At 40.5% G+C, this 15,983-nt stretch overlaps 1 protein-coding gene across 3 annotated transcripts in view; it reads right to left on the bottom strand.

Moving 5' to 3' along the window:
* Positions 1 to 15,983, bottom strand: part of LOC146526191 (neural-cadherin-like) — a 381,462-nt gene that overhangs the window by 47,602 nt on the left and 317,877 nt on the right. For all 3 annotated transcript variants that reach the window (XM_085183449.1, XM_085183576.1, XM_085183527.1), the window contains exons 33-34: positions 12,065 to 12,329; positions 374 to 554 (exon numbers count right to left, since the gene is read on the bottom strand). In XM_085183449.1, the coding sequence (XP_085039575.1) occupies positions 374 to 554; positions 12,065 to 12,329 (446 nt within the window). The remainder of the gene's footprint in view (positions 1 to 373; positions 555 to 12,064; positions 12,330 to 15,983) is intronic.

The raw sequence follows: 15,983 nt of genomic DNA, 5'->3' as shown, positions 1-15,983 counted from the left end.
TCTTCCTTTACTATTTGCTTTGAATTGGCTGCCGTGCATTCGAACATCCTTTGTGTTTGTACACACGAGCAAATGTGTGTTTTGTTAGAAAACGGTTTCCATAGAATTTGCACAGACATTTTAGCTTTACAATAAATAAAAGCTCAGGGATGCTTTTTTTTTCGCAGTCTTAAGTGGGTCAGGGCTGGGTTATTTCAAAGCATCTTTATATGCCTATGAACAAAAATAATATCCATGTCAGAGGCTGAGTAGTGGTTTCAAAGGGAGCAAATGGGTTTAAACGCATGTGTTTTTCATGCTTTTGACTCACAAGGAAGAGCGTGTGTGCTTGACTGTGCAATTGCATTCGGTATGCGTGGGTTTGTGTGCGCACCTGCATTCGTGCACTCTCCACAAGTCGACGCAGGTAAAAGGGGGGCTACATTGGTTCCTTTTGCAGGAGTCAGATGAGCACCCAGCAGACAGGCCTTGTACGCTGACCTGGGAAACCCCATCTCGTGGCTGGCTGTCCAGCGGCATGTAGCGACCATTGAGGCGTAGATCCCTCATACAGCCTGCAGGGAGAAGAATGGAAACGAGGGTTCAGCGGAACAACAAACAGACTTTATTTATTTGCATTTATGTACACAGACACAAAATGAGAGCAGAGCTCTGCTCGTGTACCTGGTAACAAATAAACTGGCTCCAGTTCTACCACTCGAGGCATAAATCCACCCACTCACATTTTGACATCTCCAAGATTTAGCAAAATTCCTCTTTTGCTGCAACAATGTCTAGTGAGCTTTTGAGTGTCAGGTATTTAGAGCAGAATCTAATAATCCGTCATTCATAATGTTGTGGATAACAGGAAAATATTTGTGTTGGATACTTTATTACGTTCTCCGCGGTGCGCTGACAACTTAGACGTGTCACTCGGGCAAACACCTGCTAAACTGTGCTAAAGGGAGTAAGAACATGTGAAAGGCATCTATATATATTTTGCACACTGTGAATGTGTTTTTGTTCGGAACACAAATCCCTAAAATGTGGATCATTTTTATTTTACTCCTACTTCTGGTTTATTACAGTTTGTTTTTTGGATTTTGGCTGTTTCTAATCCCCGACTCCTTTTCGCTATGTCAGAATTAAAGCAAACACCCTTCACAATGAGGCTCCCAGACCGACTGTAAAACATATTTACCAAGCAAAGAATCAAATAAAAGAACATGTTGGTAAGAACTCAATAGGATTTATATCAATTAATACTACAAGAAACAACCAGCTATAAGTCACAAAGTAAAACCAAAGTGGTTATTGTATCATTGTTGTTACTCTACTGTTGTTTTTATATTACCTCAAGTCTCATCTGCTTGAATAAAGAAAGAGCTCACCATTAAGCAAAAGCTGTTGATTTACAGCTCAATCCATGTTTCTACCTTCACAAACGGACATGAACTGAAGTGACTGAAATGAGTTTTCTCCTAAAGGTTCGTCCTCAGAGATAAGACGAGGAGCTCAGGTATTCTTCAGGGGCTCAGAGTATAACCGCTCAAGAATACCTGAAGCAGCTTCAGCACTTGACTACGAAGCCTCTTGACCAGCTTTTTGGTGAATTGTTTCCGGCATGTCCGACTGTGTGGAGTCCCTGTGGCAGACCTGGGACATTCAGGTGAGAACACACCATGTCCCCAAGAGCTGGTACAGGGTACAGTGGATGGACGGGTGGACCAGGAAGTATTATGGTAAGCCTTTAGGAACTGTGTCATGCAATAAGATGATCTTTTCAAACTGTTAATTCCACACATCTGAATGATTCTCAGTTATCACAGCCAGTACTGATGGCCTGCCATTGACATTAAACCTTTAAACCAAGGAGCAAAGGTGATTTGTTTCTTTAACCTCCTAGGACCTGGCTTCCACATATGTGGACATCACATTTTAATAATAATATAATAATAATAATAATAATAATGTGTATGTGTTAGTCCCCGTAGGGAAATTACTCGTTTGCATTTAACCCATTCACCCAGTGAAGCAGTGGGCAGCCACCAATGCAGCGCCCGGGGAGCAGTGTGTAGGGACGGTACCTTGCTCAGGGATACCTCAGGGTAGCCGTTCAGTGGAGTCGAACCCCCGACCTTCTGATCACGGGGCAACCACTCTACCTACTGAGCTATCCCTGCCAAAATCCCTGCATTTTGGGTTATTTAGACCAAAACACTCAATTTTGCTCTACAAGGGCCGGATATCCACTTACGAGGACATTATGCTGCTACTGTTCTATCAAAATTTTAAACAAATATCCTCATATGTGGCTCTCATTTTTCTTAAAAACAAAATAAGGTAAAAAAAACCCAAAATCTGGAAATTCTTTGTTTTTACATTCATCGGGCTCCAATCAGCCCAAATATCAAAGAGAAATTAAAAATGCATGTCGTGGAAGAGTTCGGGTCTTAGGAGGTTAAATTTAGGGCAACTGAGTTTCTTTGTAATGAACACGGGAAAATAAATCATAAGTAATTTATTTCTGAACTTGCACTTATTTTTTTAAATAGTATTTTCTAAATATTTACGGTTCATTTAATATGAAACTTTTATTCTAAAAAACACACAAAATTCTTACGTTTTTGTGGAAGTTACTAACAAACTGAGCTGGATGCAGTCCATGAGCTAAAGCTAGTTTGACACCAGTGGCCAAACTATCAGCTTGTTGCTGCTTTATGGTTTGAGTTAGCTCGAAAGTAACCCCACTGCTGAGAGACTGTATCACACAGCAAGTTTTGAATCCACAATCGCTGTAATTAGAACTGTGTGAGCACTGCTTGATGCTTAAAGGAGTCTTATTAAATTTCTACAGGGGAAGCACAAGAGATGAAGAAACCCAGGAGGGAACAACGGAGAGAGAAACATGAAGAACTCAAACAAATTAAAATGACTTAAGATTTAAAGACAATGATACAGAGGAAAGAAACTGTGGAGGTCTAATTGAGCCTATATATTATTTAGGAGACCCCAAATTGAGAGTAAGCAAATCTCTATTAGCCGGTTTTTGTTCTGTTTCATTCAGTTATTGGGCAGCGAACATGTCAAGTTAGTGTAGGAGCAGTTTAAAATTGGCTGCTTGAAAAAGTTCAATAAAATGGCAATGCTCTTATTTAACAGCAACATCCGATTCGGGCATTCTACATTATCTTATTACGTCTACTCCTGTTTGTCTGTGTGACAACATATGTTTATGGTATTTGTGTTTTCATCCCGTAATTGCTAAGCTGGCATATTCAGCTAACAATTCATCTCCCCTGTCATTTTTTGAAGAGAGACATCCCCCAAAAGTAAACACAGTCGTGCACAGATATTCACTCGGCCTGCCATCATCTATCAAGTGTACCTCTTCTGAAGGGAAGTGCTTTTAAAATCCGTTTAATAAACTCATGCATTGTCTTTTATTGCCCGAAGCAAAGCTGTCTACTAGAGTTCTCTGCCTCTCTTTCACTTTGTGTCTGTGGCTCTTGGTTCTGACCTCTTCCTCTCTCATATAGCATCTTTCCTTTTCCCATCCGTACCCACGCTTATTTTCTCTCTCGATATTTCAACTGAATCTGCCAACATTTTGTGTTCGTACAGTACGGTGTGTGCATGAGTCAGTCTGTCGTCTCTCGTAGGTCTCAGTTAACAATGCAAACCTTAGTGTCTAATTCTTTGTTCACATTATTTCTTTGCGCCAACATCAGGTTCCAGTATGAACGGGTTACGGTCCTCAACTGATCCAAATAGGAACAATAGATGATGTTGTTGTGCTGAAGTAATCACGGAGACCGCTGGAGTCAGCGTCTACAGCTTACACGTCTTACAGCTTCAAGCTAACATGCAGCAGAGTAAATCGGACTCCACTTTTCAAGAAGAAATGGCTGCTGCTGCTTCTGCAGGGAGATAGATGAGGATGCGATGTTAAAGCCGGGAGTGATTAGATGATGACTTGTGACCTCACTGAGACAGATTTCATATAAACTTTCAGCATGTGAAGAACCACTTTTAACGACATCTGCCAGCACGTCTCTGCAAAGTCATGGCCGGACACTAGAGCTGGGCGATAGAACGATAACGATATGTATTGGGAAATAACTTTTTCTCGATAGAAAAATTAAACTATTGCGATAAGCCTCGCCGCTCTTGTCCTCTTAAAAAAAAAGAAAAAAAAAGAACAGCCAATCCAAATTAAGTATTGCAGAGCCGAACCACTTACAGCCGCAGCGTCACGTCACGTGACTTGTTACGTACAGCACAAGTGCCAAGCCGCACATGTGTATTTGTTTGGGAAGCAGCCAGTCGCCGTGCCGCCCGGGTAATGGAGGAAATGAGTGCGCCGACTAGAGAAAAATCAACCGAGAGCGTGACCGAAGGTTACCGAAGAGAAAACAGATGATGGTTCCAATGCCGGAGAGATTGTCGAACAGAAGAGCCACAGAAGTTCTGTAGTGTGACGGTATTTCGGCCATTTCAAGTCTGACAAAAACAGAGTAGTGCGCACTGTAAATTGTGCAGAAAGCAAGTCTGGAAATACAATAAAGCGGTGCATGCTCAGTCTCTGACTGGAAGCGCTAATTCGTCAATCGGCTTTTGTCGGACTAAACTGTTCAAACTGTTTGAAAAGCTCAGCTATACAACAAGGAGAGATCGAGAATTTCCTTTTAGTTCTCAGTTTATTTAATATTGACAAAAGTTAGTCAATTTTGTCTGTTCTTCTGTAAAACAAACTAAGATTTATTTTTAGAGTTAATATTTTGTTTCTAAGTGGAATTGACAATTTAGTCTGTTTTGTTTGTTCTATTTTGAAACTTAAACGTTTTAGCGGCTGCCTTTTGTGTAGTTTGCAATATTTGCCTTTATTTATCTGAAAAAGTCTCATGTTCCTTAAGTACATCTACCCTGTTGAACTTATTATGGGAAATAAATATTTAAATCAAAGCAAGCTGCTGATTATTTCACATTTTACTTGTGAGCAACGGCACATTTAAAGCTTACAAATATAGTTATTTGGCTTATATCGTGATATATATCGTTATCGCCTGAAATGAAAAAAACATATCGTGATATGAAAAAATCTTATATCGCCCAGCTCTACCGGACACTGAATTCAGACAAATGGCACAAAAAACTCAGATCTGTTTGTTCAGAATGAGGCCACGTTAAAAAAAATAAATAAATGCCCCCTTTTGTGTGGGAATTCATAACACTGAAGGTGAGCTGATATTGTTCCATGTAAAATAAACAAACAACACAAAACAGTTTCAGCTTATTCAAACTGTTAGCATGTTCGTATGGCACAAATGAGGTTGAAATTAAAAGAGCGCCTGGACGGCTTAGCCTGGAAACAGGAACTTTGAGAAAAATGGAACAAAAGTGTAACAAATATAACAAAAAAAGTGTGTGTAGTGTTTAGTGCTAATGAAGCCGTCCCACATGTGATGCTCACCCATCCCATGAAGCACTTTATTCCACCTGTAGTTTGAACTCAACACTGAAAGCATCCATCATTTCCATATACAATTTCAGATTAAGATTTTCATAGTATATATTTTTTGAATAGTAAATTTTTAACTTTACTTTTTGAATGCAGCACTGAACTGTGTTCACTTGCAATGCTTTTCCATACACGTCCCTGAGCCCATTCACTGTTTTCCACAATAGAAGCATCCCTGCTTTTACTGAAACGCAGCATGAAGGGCTGAGGTGCCCCGAGGCGACTGTTGTTGTCATTAAGTGCTGTATAAATAAAAGTGAACTGAACTGAATTGAATCAAAAATGATGCCATGCAGTTTGTGTCCTTGGACCATGTGCATAGAGATTTCTCAGTCTTTTAATGATATCATACGTATACCTTCAGTGGTGAAATCCTTTGGAGTTTTGCGCTGGAAAACGTTGCTGTCATGTCCTTAGCTAACTTAAAAAGCTGCTGTCAGGGTCCCTGCGGCGTGGATCCCGGGTTTTGAGTTTTATCTAGTTTTGTGCTTTCGTTTATCCTATTTATGATCCTGTATTTCCACATTTAGCTTTTTGTTCTTTGTGTCTGTAGTTCTCATTATTTCCTTGCTTGATGTGAGCTCTTTTGTTGAATTGCATGCCTTTAGTTAAGTGCTCCAGCTCAGAAGGTTCACTCTGAGTTTTTGGGTTTATGATGGGATTATGTGTGAGCTCTGTAGCCTTCTGTTTGAAGTGCTATGTTTATCTTACTGACACTTATGAGTTTCCTGTTTTCTGTGCCTTTAGTTCCATACTTGTTTCAGTTGATGACAGCTTCTTAGCTCCTGTTCTATTTTAATAGTGTCTCGTGTGCCTGGTATCGAGTTTAACCTTCCTTGCCTATTTTACTTGATGTGTTGCAGCTGTGTTCCCTGATGTTTTCCACCTTCTTAATTACCTGATGTGTACTTATTGGTCGTGCCCTAATTCATGGGCTGCATCCTCCTGAGGACCCGGCCTTCACGGTCTACGTGGGCCAAGTCCTCAGAAGGTCGGGTAGGCCGGAAGTAAACGGCTGGGGAAATTGGACGGTCTAGCCTTCTGATTAGCGTCACCGCTGTCTCGGTGGAGTTTAATAAACTCGGCCGTCTGCTCCTTGCTATCTAAAATATAACAGGACACTGGCGTAAATTCTCGACCGTCTCATATTTCTGTTTAATCAGTTTTCTGTTTGACGTTTATTCAGCTGTGTAAAAATCCCGGAGGAACCCACCCGGGGGAAGTTTTATTTTATCTAATCTAATCGAATAACTTTAATCTCAGCCAAACCGATTTACTCACGAACAAATAAAACACAGAAAAAAGCCCAACAATAACATTTTTAGGTTGTCTAAGTGACTTATATATTACGTTTAACCCGAGCAGCGAAAGTCCGCGGTGATCTGAAAATGATGTGCCGGGAGTTGTGCCGTTCTCGGCGGCTTCAGTGACCCTCGAGCTCCCGGCGAGCTATCGAGCTGGTGGGTAGCAGATGCTCCGAAAACGTCAAAGCACTTTTGCAAATATGCGATATCTTGATAAACCGAGCAGATATTTGATGTTCACACAGCTACTTTCTCGCCTGAAAATATGTTAAAAGTTTATTCTGTGACCCAGAAAGATTAGTAAGAGTAATTTTAAAACTTAGTAGCGGCCGCCATTGTTGGAAACTGGAGTTTGGCTGGGCCGCGCTATGAATTCTGGGATATGGTAGGCCACGAAGGACACACCCGACCCATCCTTCAAATTCGGGGAAAAGGAGGACGCATTTGTCGGCTGCATTCGGAGGAGTCTACGAATTTGGACAGCCTTCGGCGCGTCGCTGTGACGTAATCGGCCTACAAATGCGGCCTCAGGAGGAAGCAGCCCATGAATTTGGACACGACCATTGTGTTTGTTGCCTCTTTCCCACGTGGCAATGTGTTTCCTTGTCCTGTTCTGTGTAGTCCTCTGGCTTAAATCCTTGTCCAGCATATATATTTTCCCTTTATCAGCATTAAAAACAGTTTGTTGAGTTCAGCTTGTTGCTGCTTTATGGTTTAAGTAAGTTATCCTGAGTCCAGTTCTGAACCTACTATAATTTAATATATTATATATACAGACATCTGACTAGTTGTGTTTAGAAGTCTTGAAGCTTTTTGGAAAACTGGACCTTAAATAGCTGTGAGAATAACATCAATGTAATCTGACACCTACTTGCGCACACTATAGCACATACACAGGAAAAACTACAACACACACACACACACACACAGCTGTAGGGACCATGGCCATCGTCCCAGCTAACAATAACATTGCATTTGGATGAATTAACCATTAAAGTGTCATATCAATCATTCACTAATACATAAAAATGTCACAATTCTCTCTTGCAAAGAGCACACATGAATAGATAAAACCACCTATTTTTGGCAGCACTCCTCAGAAGAAATACTTGCTAAACTGCCTGAATGAAACACCACCCCTTTCACCTTACCCTGTGACACATCAAACACATCACATTATCTCTTTCTTCCACACACTCAGACAAATTATATACACCCGAGTCTGGATGGTGTTTAGATGGTGTCGAGCAACAACGATTCTTCTGTGTTATTTTGCCACGGTGCGATCCATCAGAGAAGTTCTGGAAGATTTATATTGTTGTATGCCATAACCTTTTCCTCCATTCCCCGAAGAAGATGTTAACCCTTAATGATTCAGCCCTGCTCACATCCATCTGCCTTAGATTTGTGTAAAGTCTGTGGGCAAATTTATGACTGACTTTTGTTTTCTGCAGAACATAAATATATATTGTTGTTTTCTGTGCAGAGAAACATCCCTACAAAAAAGTAGAAACAAGCAATTACTAGGTTAGTTAATGGTACTCAACAGTCCAGTTAGTGTTGTGAAAAAGGACTGAATTTTACTTTCTTCTCAAACTTTTCACAATAATTATTTATTGAGAAAAAGGCACAATTAATGGTTACATTTCTTTAAAGTTTTACATTTTTCTTTTTCTGTGTTTACCACCTTAGCAATTAAAAAATGTTTTTAATTATTTTCAGGATTTGGAATAACACTGAGCAGTTTACTGATGGGGACGAGGAATGCAGCTACGCTATAACAACAACCCACTTGGGACGGAAACAACAACACCTCAACTCAAACAAATTAGTTCTAGAAGTAAGACTCGACAAAATGTGCGGAATAATTTCAGCTTAGGCTTAAAACTTTCCTTTTTGCTAAAGCATATAGTTAGGGCTGGACCAGGTGACCCTGAATCCTCCCTTAGTTATGCTGCAATAGATGTAGGCTGCCGGGGATTCCCATGATGCATTGAGTTTTTCCTTTCCAGTCACCTTTCTCACTCACTATGTGTTAACAGACCTCTCTGTATTGAATCATATCTGTTATTAACCTCTGTCTCTCTTCCACAGCATGTCTTTATCCTGTCTTCCTTCTCTCACCCCAACCAATCACAGCAGATGGCCCCGCCCCTCCCTGAGCCTGGTTCTGCTGGAGGTTTCTTCCTGTTAAAAGGGAGTTTTTCCTTCCCACTGTCGCCAAAGTGCTGCTCATAGGGGGTCATATGATTGTTGGGCTTTTCTCTGTATCTATGAAGCGCCTTGAGGCGACTTTTGTACTGATTTGGCGCTATATAAATAAAATTAAATTGAATTGAACTTCTTTAAAGATTTGCTCATTTTTGTACCACAGAGAGGTTTTAAAAACTTTTTCCTCTGCAACTTGGACTTTTATCACCAGCTTTGCTGTAGCACAATTATACTTATAGTAGTGTTATATTATAACTATTTGGGGGATAAACATTTGCAACTTGCATTTCCTGGTGAGTGTCACTGACCAGTCTGCTCGACTGCCATCGACCTCCAGCAACCACTCACCAACTGGTTGGGGAATAGACACCTTTCCCTCATTAACAGTGTTGGGACTGTGCCATTGCTGAACACATATGGATACACTGGAAGAATATCAGCTATTTAATTTGTATTATGACCAAAGAAAATTTAATCACAGTCTATTTAACTGTGACAGAACCACCAACTTTGCACAAATCTGCACGACATCAATATGCTGCTCTTTCACTCAGACCATGTATGGTTTCTTTATCTCAGAGTAATAAATCACCCTGAAAGAGCAAACACTGTTTTACTGCTATTTCATTTTTGGGATGGCAGGAAAAAGCAGCAGCTTTACAGAAATGAGAAAAAAATGACATTTAAATATTTAGTCATTAGTGTGGCGCAATTCAGAAAATCTCACTACTGCAGTTCAATTCAAGAAGAGCGAAGCCATTAATTTAGTGTTATAAAATGAAATATAGGTCCATTATTCAGTACAAACAAAACCTATCAGCTAAATATTTCCATCCATCAAATCATCAAAGCATATTTTACAGTTGTTACTCATAGAAATGAGGTCGTAAAACGTGACAATTTAGAAATACACGGAGGGAGAGCAGAAAGTAACAGACTGTAACCGTCGGGCATCTGTCCACATCTGGAGGATCAGTCTCTGAGAGTCTGCGCTGAGTAGGTTTGTTAGAAATGCCGACCCGATGATTACTGAGGTATCGGTATCGATTTGATCTAAGGGTCACTCAAAAAATATTCTTGTTGTCCTTGCAGAATGTTGTGCTTCGGTCTCTCCCGAGCAGACGTACCCCACAGCTTGAGTTTGAATCCAAAGTAACTACTATAAGCCTGGCTGGGAAGTGCTACTTAGGAGCTCATATTACAAAGATACAAAATCATTTCAGATTTTCATTTCTTAACACCTGGGGCCAGACCCATAAAATAATATAAATTCACGTCTAAAATCCTCTGCAGGCACAAAGGCAGAAATGTGTCCATGCACTATTTTCTATGTTATCTTCTAAAGCCGTGTCCTCTTAATGACAATCAAGTATATTTTGCTATTTATGTTGTATTTTTTCTAGGGCTGCCACAAACGATTATTTTGATAGTCGACTAATCAGATCATCATCCATTGGACATAAAACATACAGCTTATTACACCAGCAGCATCTGCTCTTATATAACTATCATTACAGCTTTAAGTGTTTAAGGTATGTGCTAACTAAAAATAAAGACAAGATGAGAGTTTATTAAATTTTAATGACATTTTCAGATTGTTTCAATGGAGTTTAATCTGCTTGACATTTATTCAGCTGTGTAAAAACTCCAACTTTAATCAGGAACCAATAAAATACAAAAAAAGCGCCAAACAATAACATTTTTAAGTTATCTAAATGACTTATATATCATGTTTAACCTGAATAGCGAAAGACAGCGGTGGGTTTGAAAACGATTTGCCGGGAGTCCGGTGTTCTCACGGCTCTAGTTAGCCTAGCCCCCGGCTAGCTATCGAGCTAGTGGCTAACAGACGTCTCCGAAAACGTCGGAGCGCTTTTGAAAATATGTGGTGTCTTGATAAACTGAGCAGATATTTGAGGTTTACACAGCTACATTCTCACCTGAAAATATGTTAAACGTTTATTTTGTGACCCAGAAAGAATAATAAGAGTAATATTAAAACTAACTAGCTGCCGCCATTGTTGACAACTGAGCTGAGCTGCGCTATGAATTCTGGGACAGAGCTTCTTCCTCTTCGGGGTTTAACGGCAGCTGGCATCCTTGTACATGCAGTGCTGCCATCTTCTGTTTCAGTCCGTTATTACACTCTTAAATCCTACTACTTATTCCTGCGTCTTTTGTGATCTTACAAAGCTTCAAACGACGAACTATTAAACTATTAAACGACAAACTATATGTCAACTATTAAAATCTACGATTTTAATAGTTGACGCAATCGTGACAAGTCGACTAATCGTGGCAGCCCTAATTTTTTCATCCATCAAAAAGACGACATAATTAATTTACTGTAGTACAATCCCTTCACTTTTGTTTTGAAGTTTCAGTTGCTGGTAACCAGCTACACTGTATGACCAAACGTTCTGAGCCACCTGCACATTATACCTACAGGCGCTGTAGGCTATGGAGGCCCATACCATCAAGTTCCCAGAGCTCTTTAAAACAGCCCGTTCTTTCACAATTGTTTGTAAAGGCAGACGGTGTGGCGAGGTGATTAGGATTAGGAGGTGGGGCTCTGGTCCTTCTCATCTAGTGTTTTTACTGGTGTATGGTCGCCACATTGGTTGTATATGGTTCTTGTCAACATTTATACGCTGCTGTCTTCTTCTGAATGATACGTGTTGCTGCTAAAAAACCTGCACATCAGCACTGTTGTAGGAGTAGAAGAAGTCGATGGAGGGCACAAATAAAAGCTGATTTTTTTTTTCCCAAAGATTTCTCTGGAAAATTGAATCTTTTCAAGCTCAGAGCTGGTGCAGCTAAACTGAGAAAGCATGGGTAAACTTATTTCTTCCACTGTGCACACATGCTCTAGTTTCACAAATGTCAGTTTGTGTAGAAAAAAAAAGCATGCATGTTTTTATATACGTACATATTCAGCCCCTGGTGTCTGGAGACATTTTTTTCTGCACATAAAAAGCTACAAATCCAAAATCTCTGACTGACAGACACCGAGAGACAGTATTATTAGATTAATGCTGTAACCACCTACCCTGGAAGCTCTTGTTGATGCCAGAAGGGAAAGTGTTTCCCAGCATCACCACAGTGGGGTCAATGATGATTTCTCGGCTCCGGCCCTGCAGTCCTGAAACCTCACGCTGTCCTCCGCCACCGTCCATTCGTAGTGTCATCTCATTGTCATGACGATCTAAGAAGACCTCGTGCCACTCACCGTTGTCGAGTCGATAAGTGGGCAGTGTTAGGTTGTAGTCCCCGTCCCCAAGGTTGTAGAAAACACATAGAAGGCCCTGAAAGATCTGCAATGGGAAAACAGGACGATTAATAGAAGCCTTACAAATCCAGCAGGAGACTGAAAAACGAAGACACCATTACTGTTTCCACAGGACGTAAGAGAGGAAGTAGCAACCATCTAACAACCAAAGCTTGGTGGAAACTGGTTCACACAACAAGTCAGTGATCTCACGCAGACCAGCAAACGGACAACAGAATCAAGGTGTTGCAGTTAAAGTCAGTACCTCAATGTGACTGAAATTCAGAGCTATGCCTAGAAACCTAAACTAAAGCAACACTGTGGGCCAAAATCCCTTCGCAACAATATGAGAGACTGACAAAGCCGCACAAAGAATAACACTTCAAATGATTGCTTTTAAAGGTGGTTCAACAAGTTGGTCAATCATGTGGTGTACATAGATTTTCACAGGGCTGCATATAACTGAAAAGTACTTGAATATTCATGAGTTCAGCGTTTAAAGGTACAGTCAATCATTTTTTGAGATTACTTAATATAAAAAAGAATACTTCATTCATAAATCTGCACTAATTGGTGTAAAATGACACTAATTCCAATAAATATACACAGGAGCAGGCTCTGGTTTGTGGAAGCCAGCATGCTGATGAGACGATGAGATGAGTTCCTTTCACCAAAGAAGCAAACACGTGAAGGAAAAACACAGCGCCACCAGCATGTGGATAAAATGTTATCCTCTTCCTGCTCAGCTCAAGCCTCGTCTCCTGATCTGAACTGTTTCCACAAAAGTGTAGCTGCCAGTTGATTCACAACCACGAGAAAGCTAGAACATGTCAACATTTACCCCGAGAATTCAGAACTGATCACTATTAACTGTTTCATCGATTACTGGAATTCGTCCAGGCTCTGAAGCAGCAAATCACACCCACACAATCACACGACCATCACCATGTTCTTTTTATCAAATGAGGTTAGTTTTATGTCAAATGTAACTGTCAGAAAGGTTCAAATTTGTCTCATCAGTCCACAGAATCAGTCTTGGGGATTATAAAGATGATTTTTTGGCAAATGAAACAAGTCCTTCTTTTCAGTCAGCAGCAGTTTTTGCCTTGGAACTCTCTGATTTTTAAGCAAACAGGATTATATTTTGTACTACATATTCATTTTGGGTTTTCTTGTTCTTCTCAAAGGTACGTTTTTAGTGCATTAAAACGGTAAATGGACTGGTTCTTACATAGCGCTTTTCTACTCTGTCCGAGCACTCAAAGCGCTTTATACAGCTAATTCATTCACCCAATCACATAAGCACTTCTAAGCTTAAGCTAAGCTAAGTATCTAACATTCATACACATTCACACTCCGATGGATGCATCGGAGAGCAACATGGGGTTAGTATCTTGCCCAAGGATATTTGGCATGCAGATATCATGCAGGTATATCGAGCCAGCCTGGGATATCGATCCCAGGCTGCAACCACTTACCTTCTGGTTAGTGGCTGATCCGCTCTGCCACCTGAGCTACAGCCACCCCAAAATCAGACTAACATGACAGATTTTACTTTGATTACATAGGAGTACTGTCGGAGTAGGAAATGGATAGTAGCCAGTGGTTTGTAAATAACTGGACATGAATAACTTGAGCTTCATACATAACACTATACTGCAGTATGTTTCTAACTAATTCTCCTTCTCATGACACTGTTTAAGGACATCACACATATTGAGGTCAGCTTGAAAGGAACGCAGATGTGAAGTGCAAATGTGACATAAAATGTGGATGTAAACTATAATTTCATATTTAGAATCCCTATATAAGAGCATACTGTCCTAAATGTTGACAATAAAACAGACGATGTAGCATTTTAAGTATAATTTTGGATTAAAAACATTGTATCAACGTTTGGACTTATTTGACCTTAAAGAACATGTCAGAGATCAAAGTCATGTGATATTATCCTCATATATCATTCCCTGCTTATATGCTGTCAATACAAACAATCACAGTAAGAAACAGAACTTCGATAAATAGATCTGTCTGCCATTATTATCACTTTGGCCTTGAAGGACCTCTGACCTCTGGCCTTTTTACACTTTTTGTCAATTTTTGAGCAAAAAAATCGGTGGATATTAGCAAAAAATTTAATGGATTGTTACCATGACCACTCTGCACCTCAATCCAAACTTTTTTAACGATCGTGTTTACAGATAGAATGGCGCACGCACACACGCTATCAAAAACACCTGCTCTCAAGGGATTATCAGTCAACCTCCCTGCGAAACGATTCCTCTGAAAACAGTTTTCTTGCAAAGCAAAGCTGACGTTTGTCGATCTTCGAGCACCTTTCAAGTGTACCTTTCAGTGCTTAGTGGGCATAAACTAAATGACATGGAGCCTCTTTGTTTTGGGGCATTGGCAAGTCTGAGCAGCATGCATTTCAATATCCCAGTAAACAAATTGAAACTGAGGCCAAGAAACCAAAATTTAATGGCTTTTTTCCTCATGGGAGGTCATGAAATTCAGCCCGGTTTTTGTGTACTCTTGCAGACAAAGAAACAAAGAGATCTTTCCCTGGCAGAGGAACTCTCTTAATGGCAGGATGCCATTAGAGGGAAAATATGCTGCGCTGACCTGAGTTCACATTTCAGGTTTTAAAGCTAATGGATCAAAAGAAAGAAAAGATTCCACAAGGATGTTAAAAGATTGGATCAATAGGACAATTTGGCCAGTAGGCCAATAAGCCAGATCGATTCCATGGGGGTTAGACGTGGGGAAAATAAATAATTCCCAAAACAGAAATTTCCCGACACAGTTTAATGACTGTATGACCAGAACGTGCATTCAAGTAAACCTTTCTCATATCAAGCAATCGGATTCTACCACAAGAACGCCTACGGCCAGTTTCACTCCCTAAGCAGCGAGAACATGTGTCTTACCATTTAATTACAAACACCCTGGGAAAAAGGTAATTGTCATTGCTGCTTTTGCTCTGGGCCTGGAATAAATATTAAATGAGAGAACATTGAAAGCTGGCATTTAAACTTGCAATTTGTTGATTTGTTGCACTGACACACACAGACACACACACACGTGGTGTTGTCCAGTACAATCTTGTGAGGAATGGGAAAGACAAAAGGAGAAAGCGACTTCATGGATGAGAGGAGAAGAAGGGGGAACACCAGCACTTTCCTCCGTGTTTACACAACAAGCTGTTCTCTTCAAGGCTCAGATCCTCGAGATGAAGATTTCGGCTCGGCTGTGATGGTAACCACACGTCTATCACAGAGCAATATTCATTTGAACAAAAAAGAAAATCAGTCCAGGAAGCTGTGCGTCTGCATGTGTGCGTGTATGAAACTCAGAAGGAGAAGAAACCCAGGATAGAACATGTCCATATGCAGTGTTAAGAGGGATTGGGCGGTGGGTGGGTCGTCCTCATTTCAATTTCAAACTGTTTCCTCCGAGTGTCCCACTGAGCATAATTTTCTCCCCTCCATCTTTGTCTGCCACTGCTGCCACATAAACAGACGACTGAGATGAAAAGGGCAGAGGAACTGAGACAAAGAAAGTGAGATGTGAAGGAGAAGTGGGTGGCTACCATTAACTCTCTCACTCATTCTCGACAAATAAAGATTTAACAAGTGTTTTTGGGGAGGAAAACAGCTATCGCTTGCCAGCTCCCTCTGTAGCCGTCTACTGATCTCGC

Source organism: Neolamprologus multifasciatus, chromosome 1 (genome assembly GCF_963576455.1).
Source record: "Neolamprologus multifasciatus chromosome 1, fNeoMul1.2, whole genome shotgun sequence".
Taxonomy (NCBI): domain Eukaryota; kingdom Metazoa; phylum Chordata; class Actinopteri; order Cichliformes; family Cichlidae; genus Neolamprologus; species Neolamprologus multifasciatus.
The sequence above is the reverse complement of the archived record's forward strand: the minus strand, read 5'-3'. Positions and strand labels throughout refer to the sequence as shown.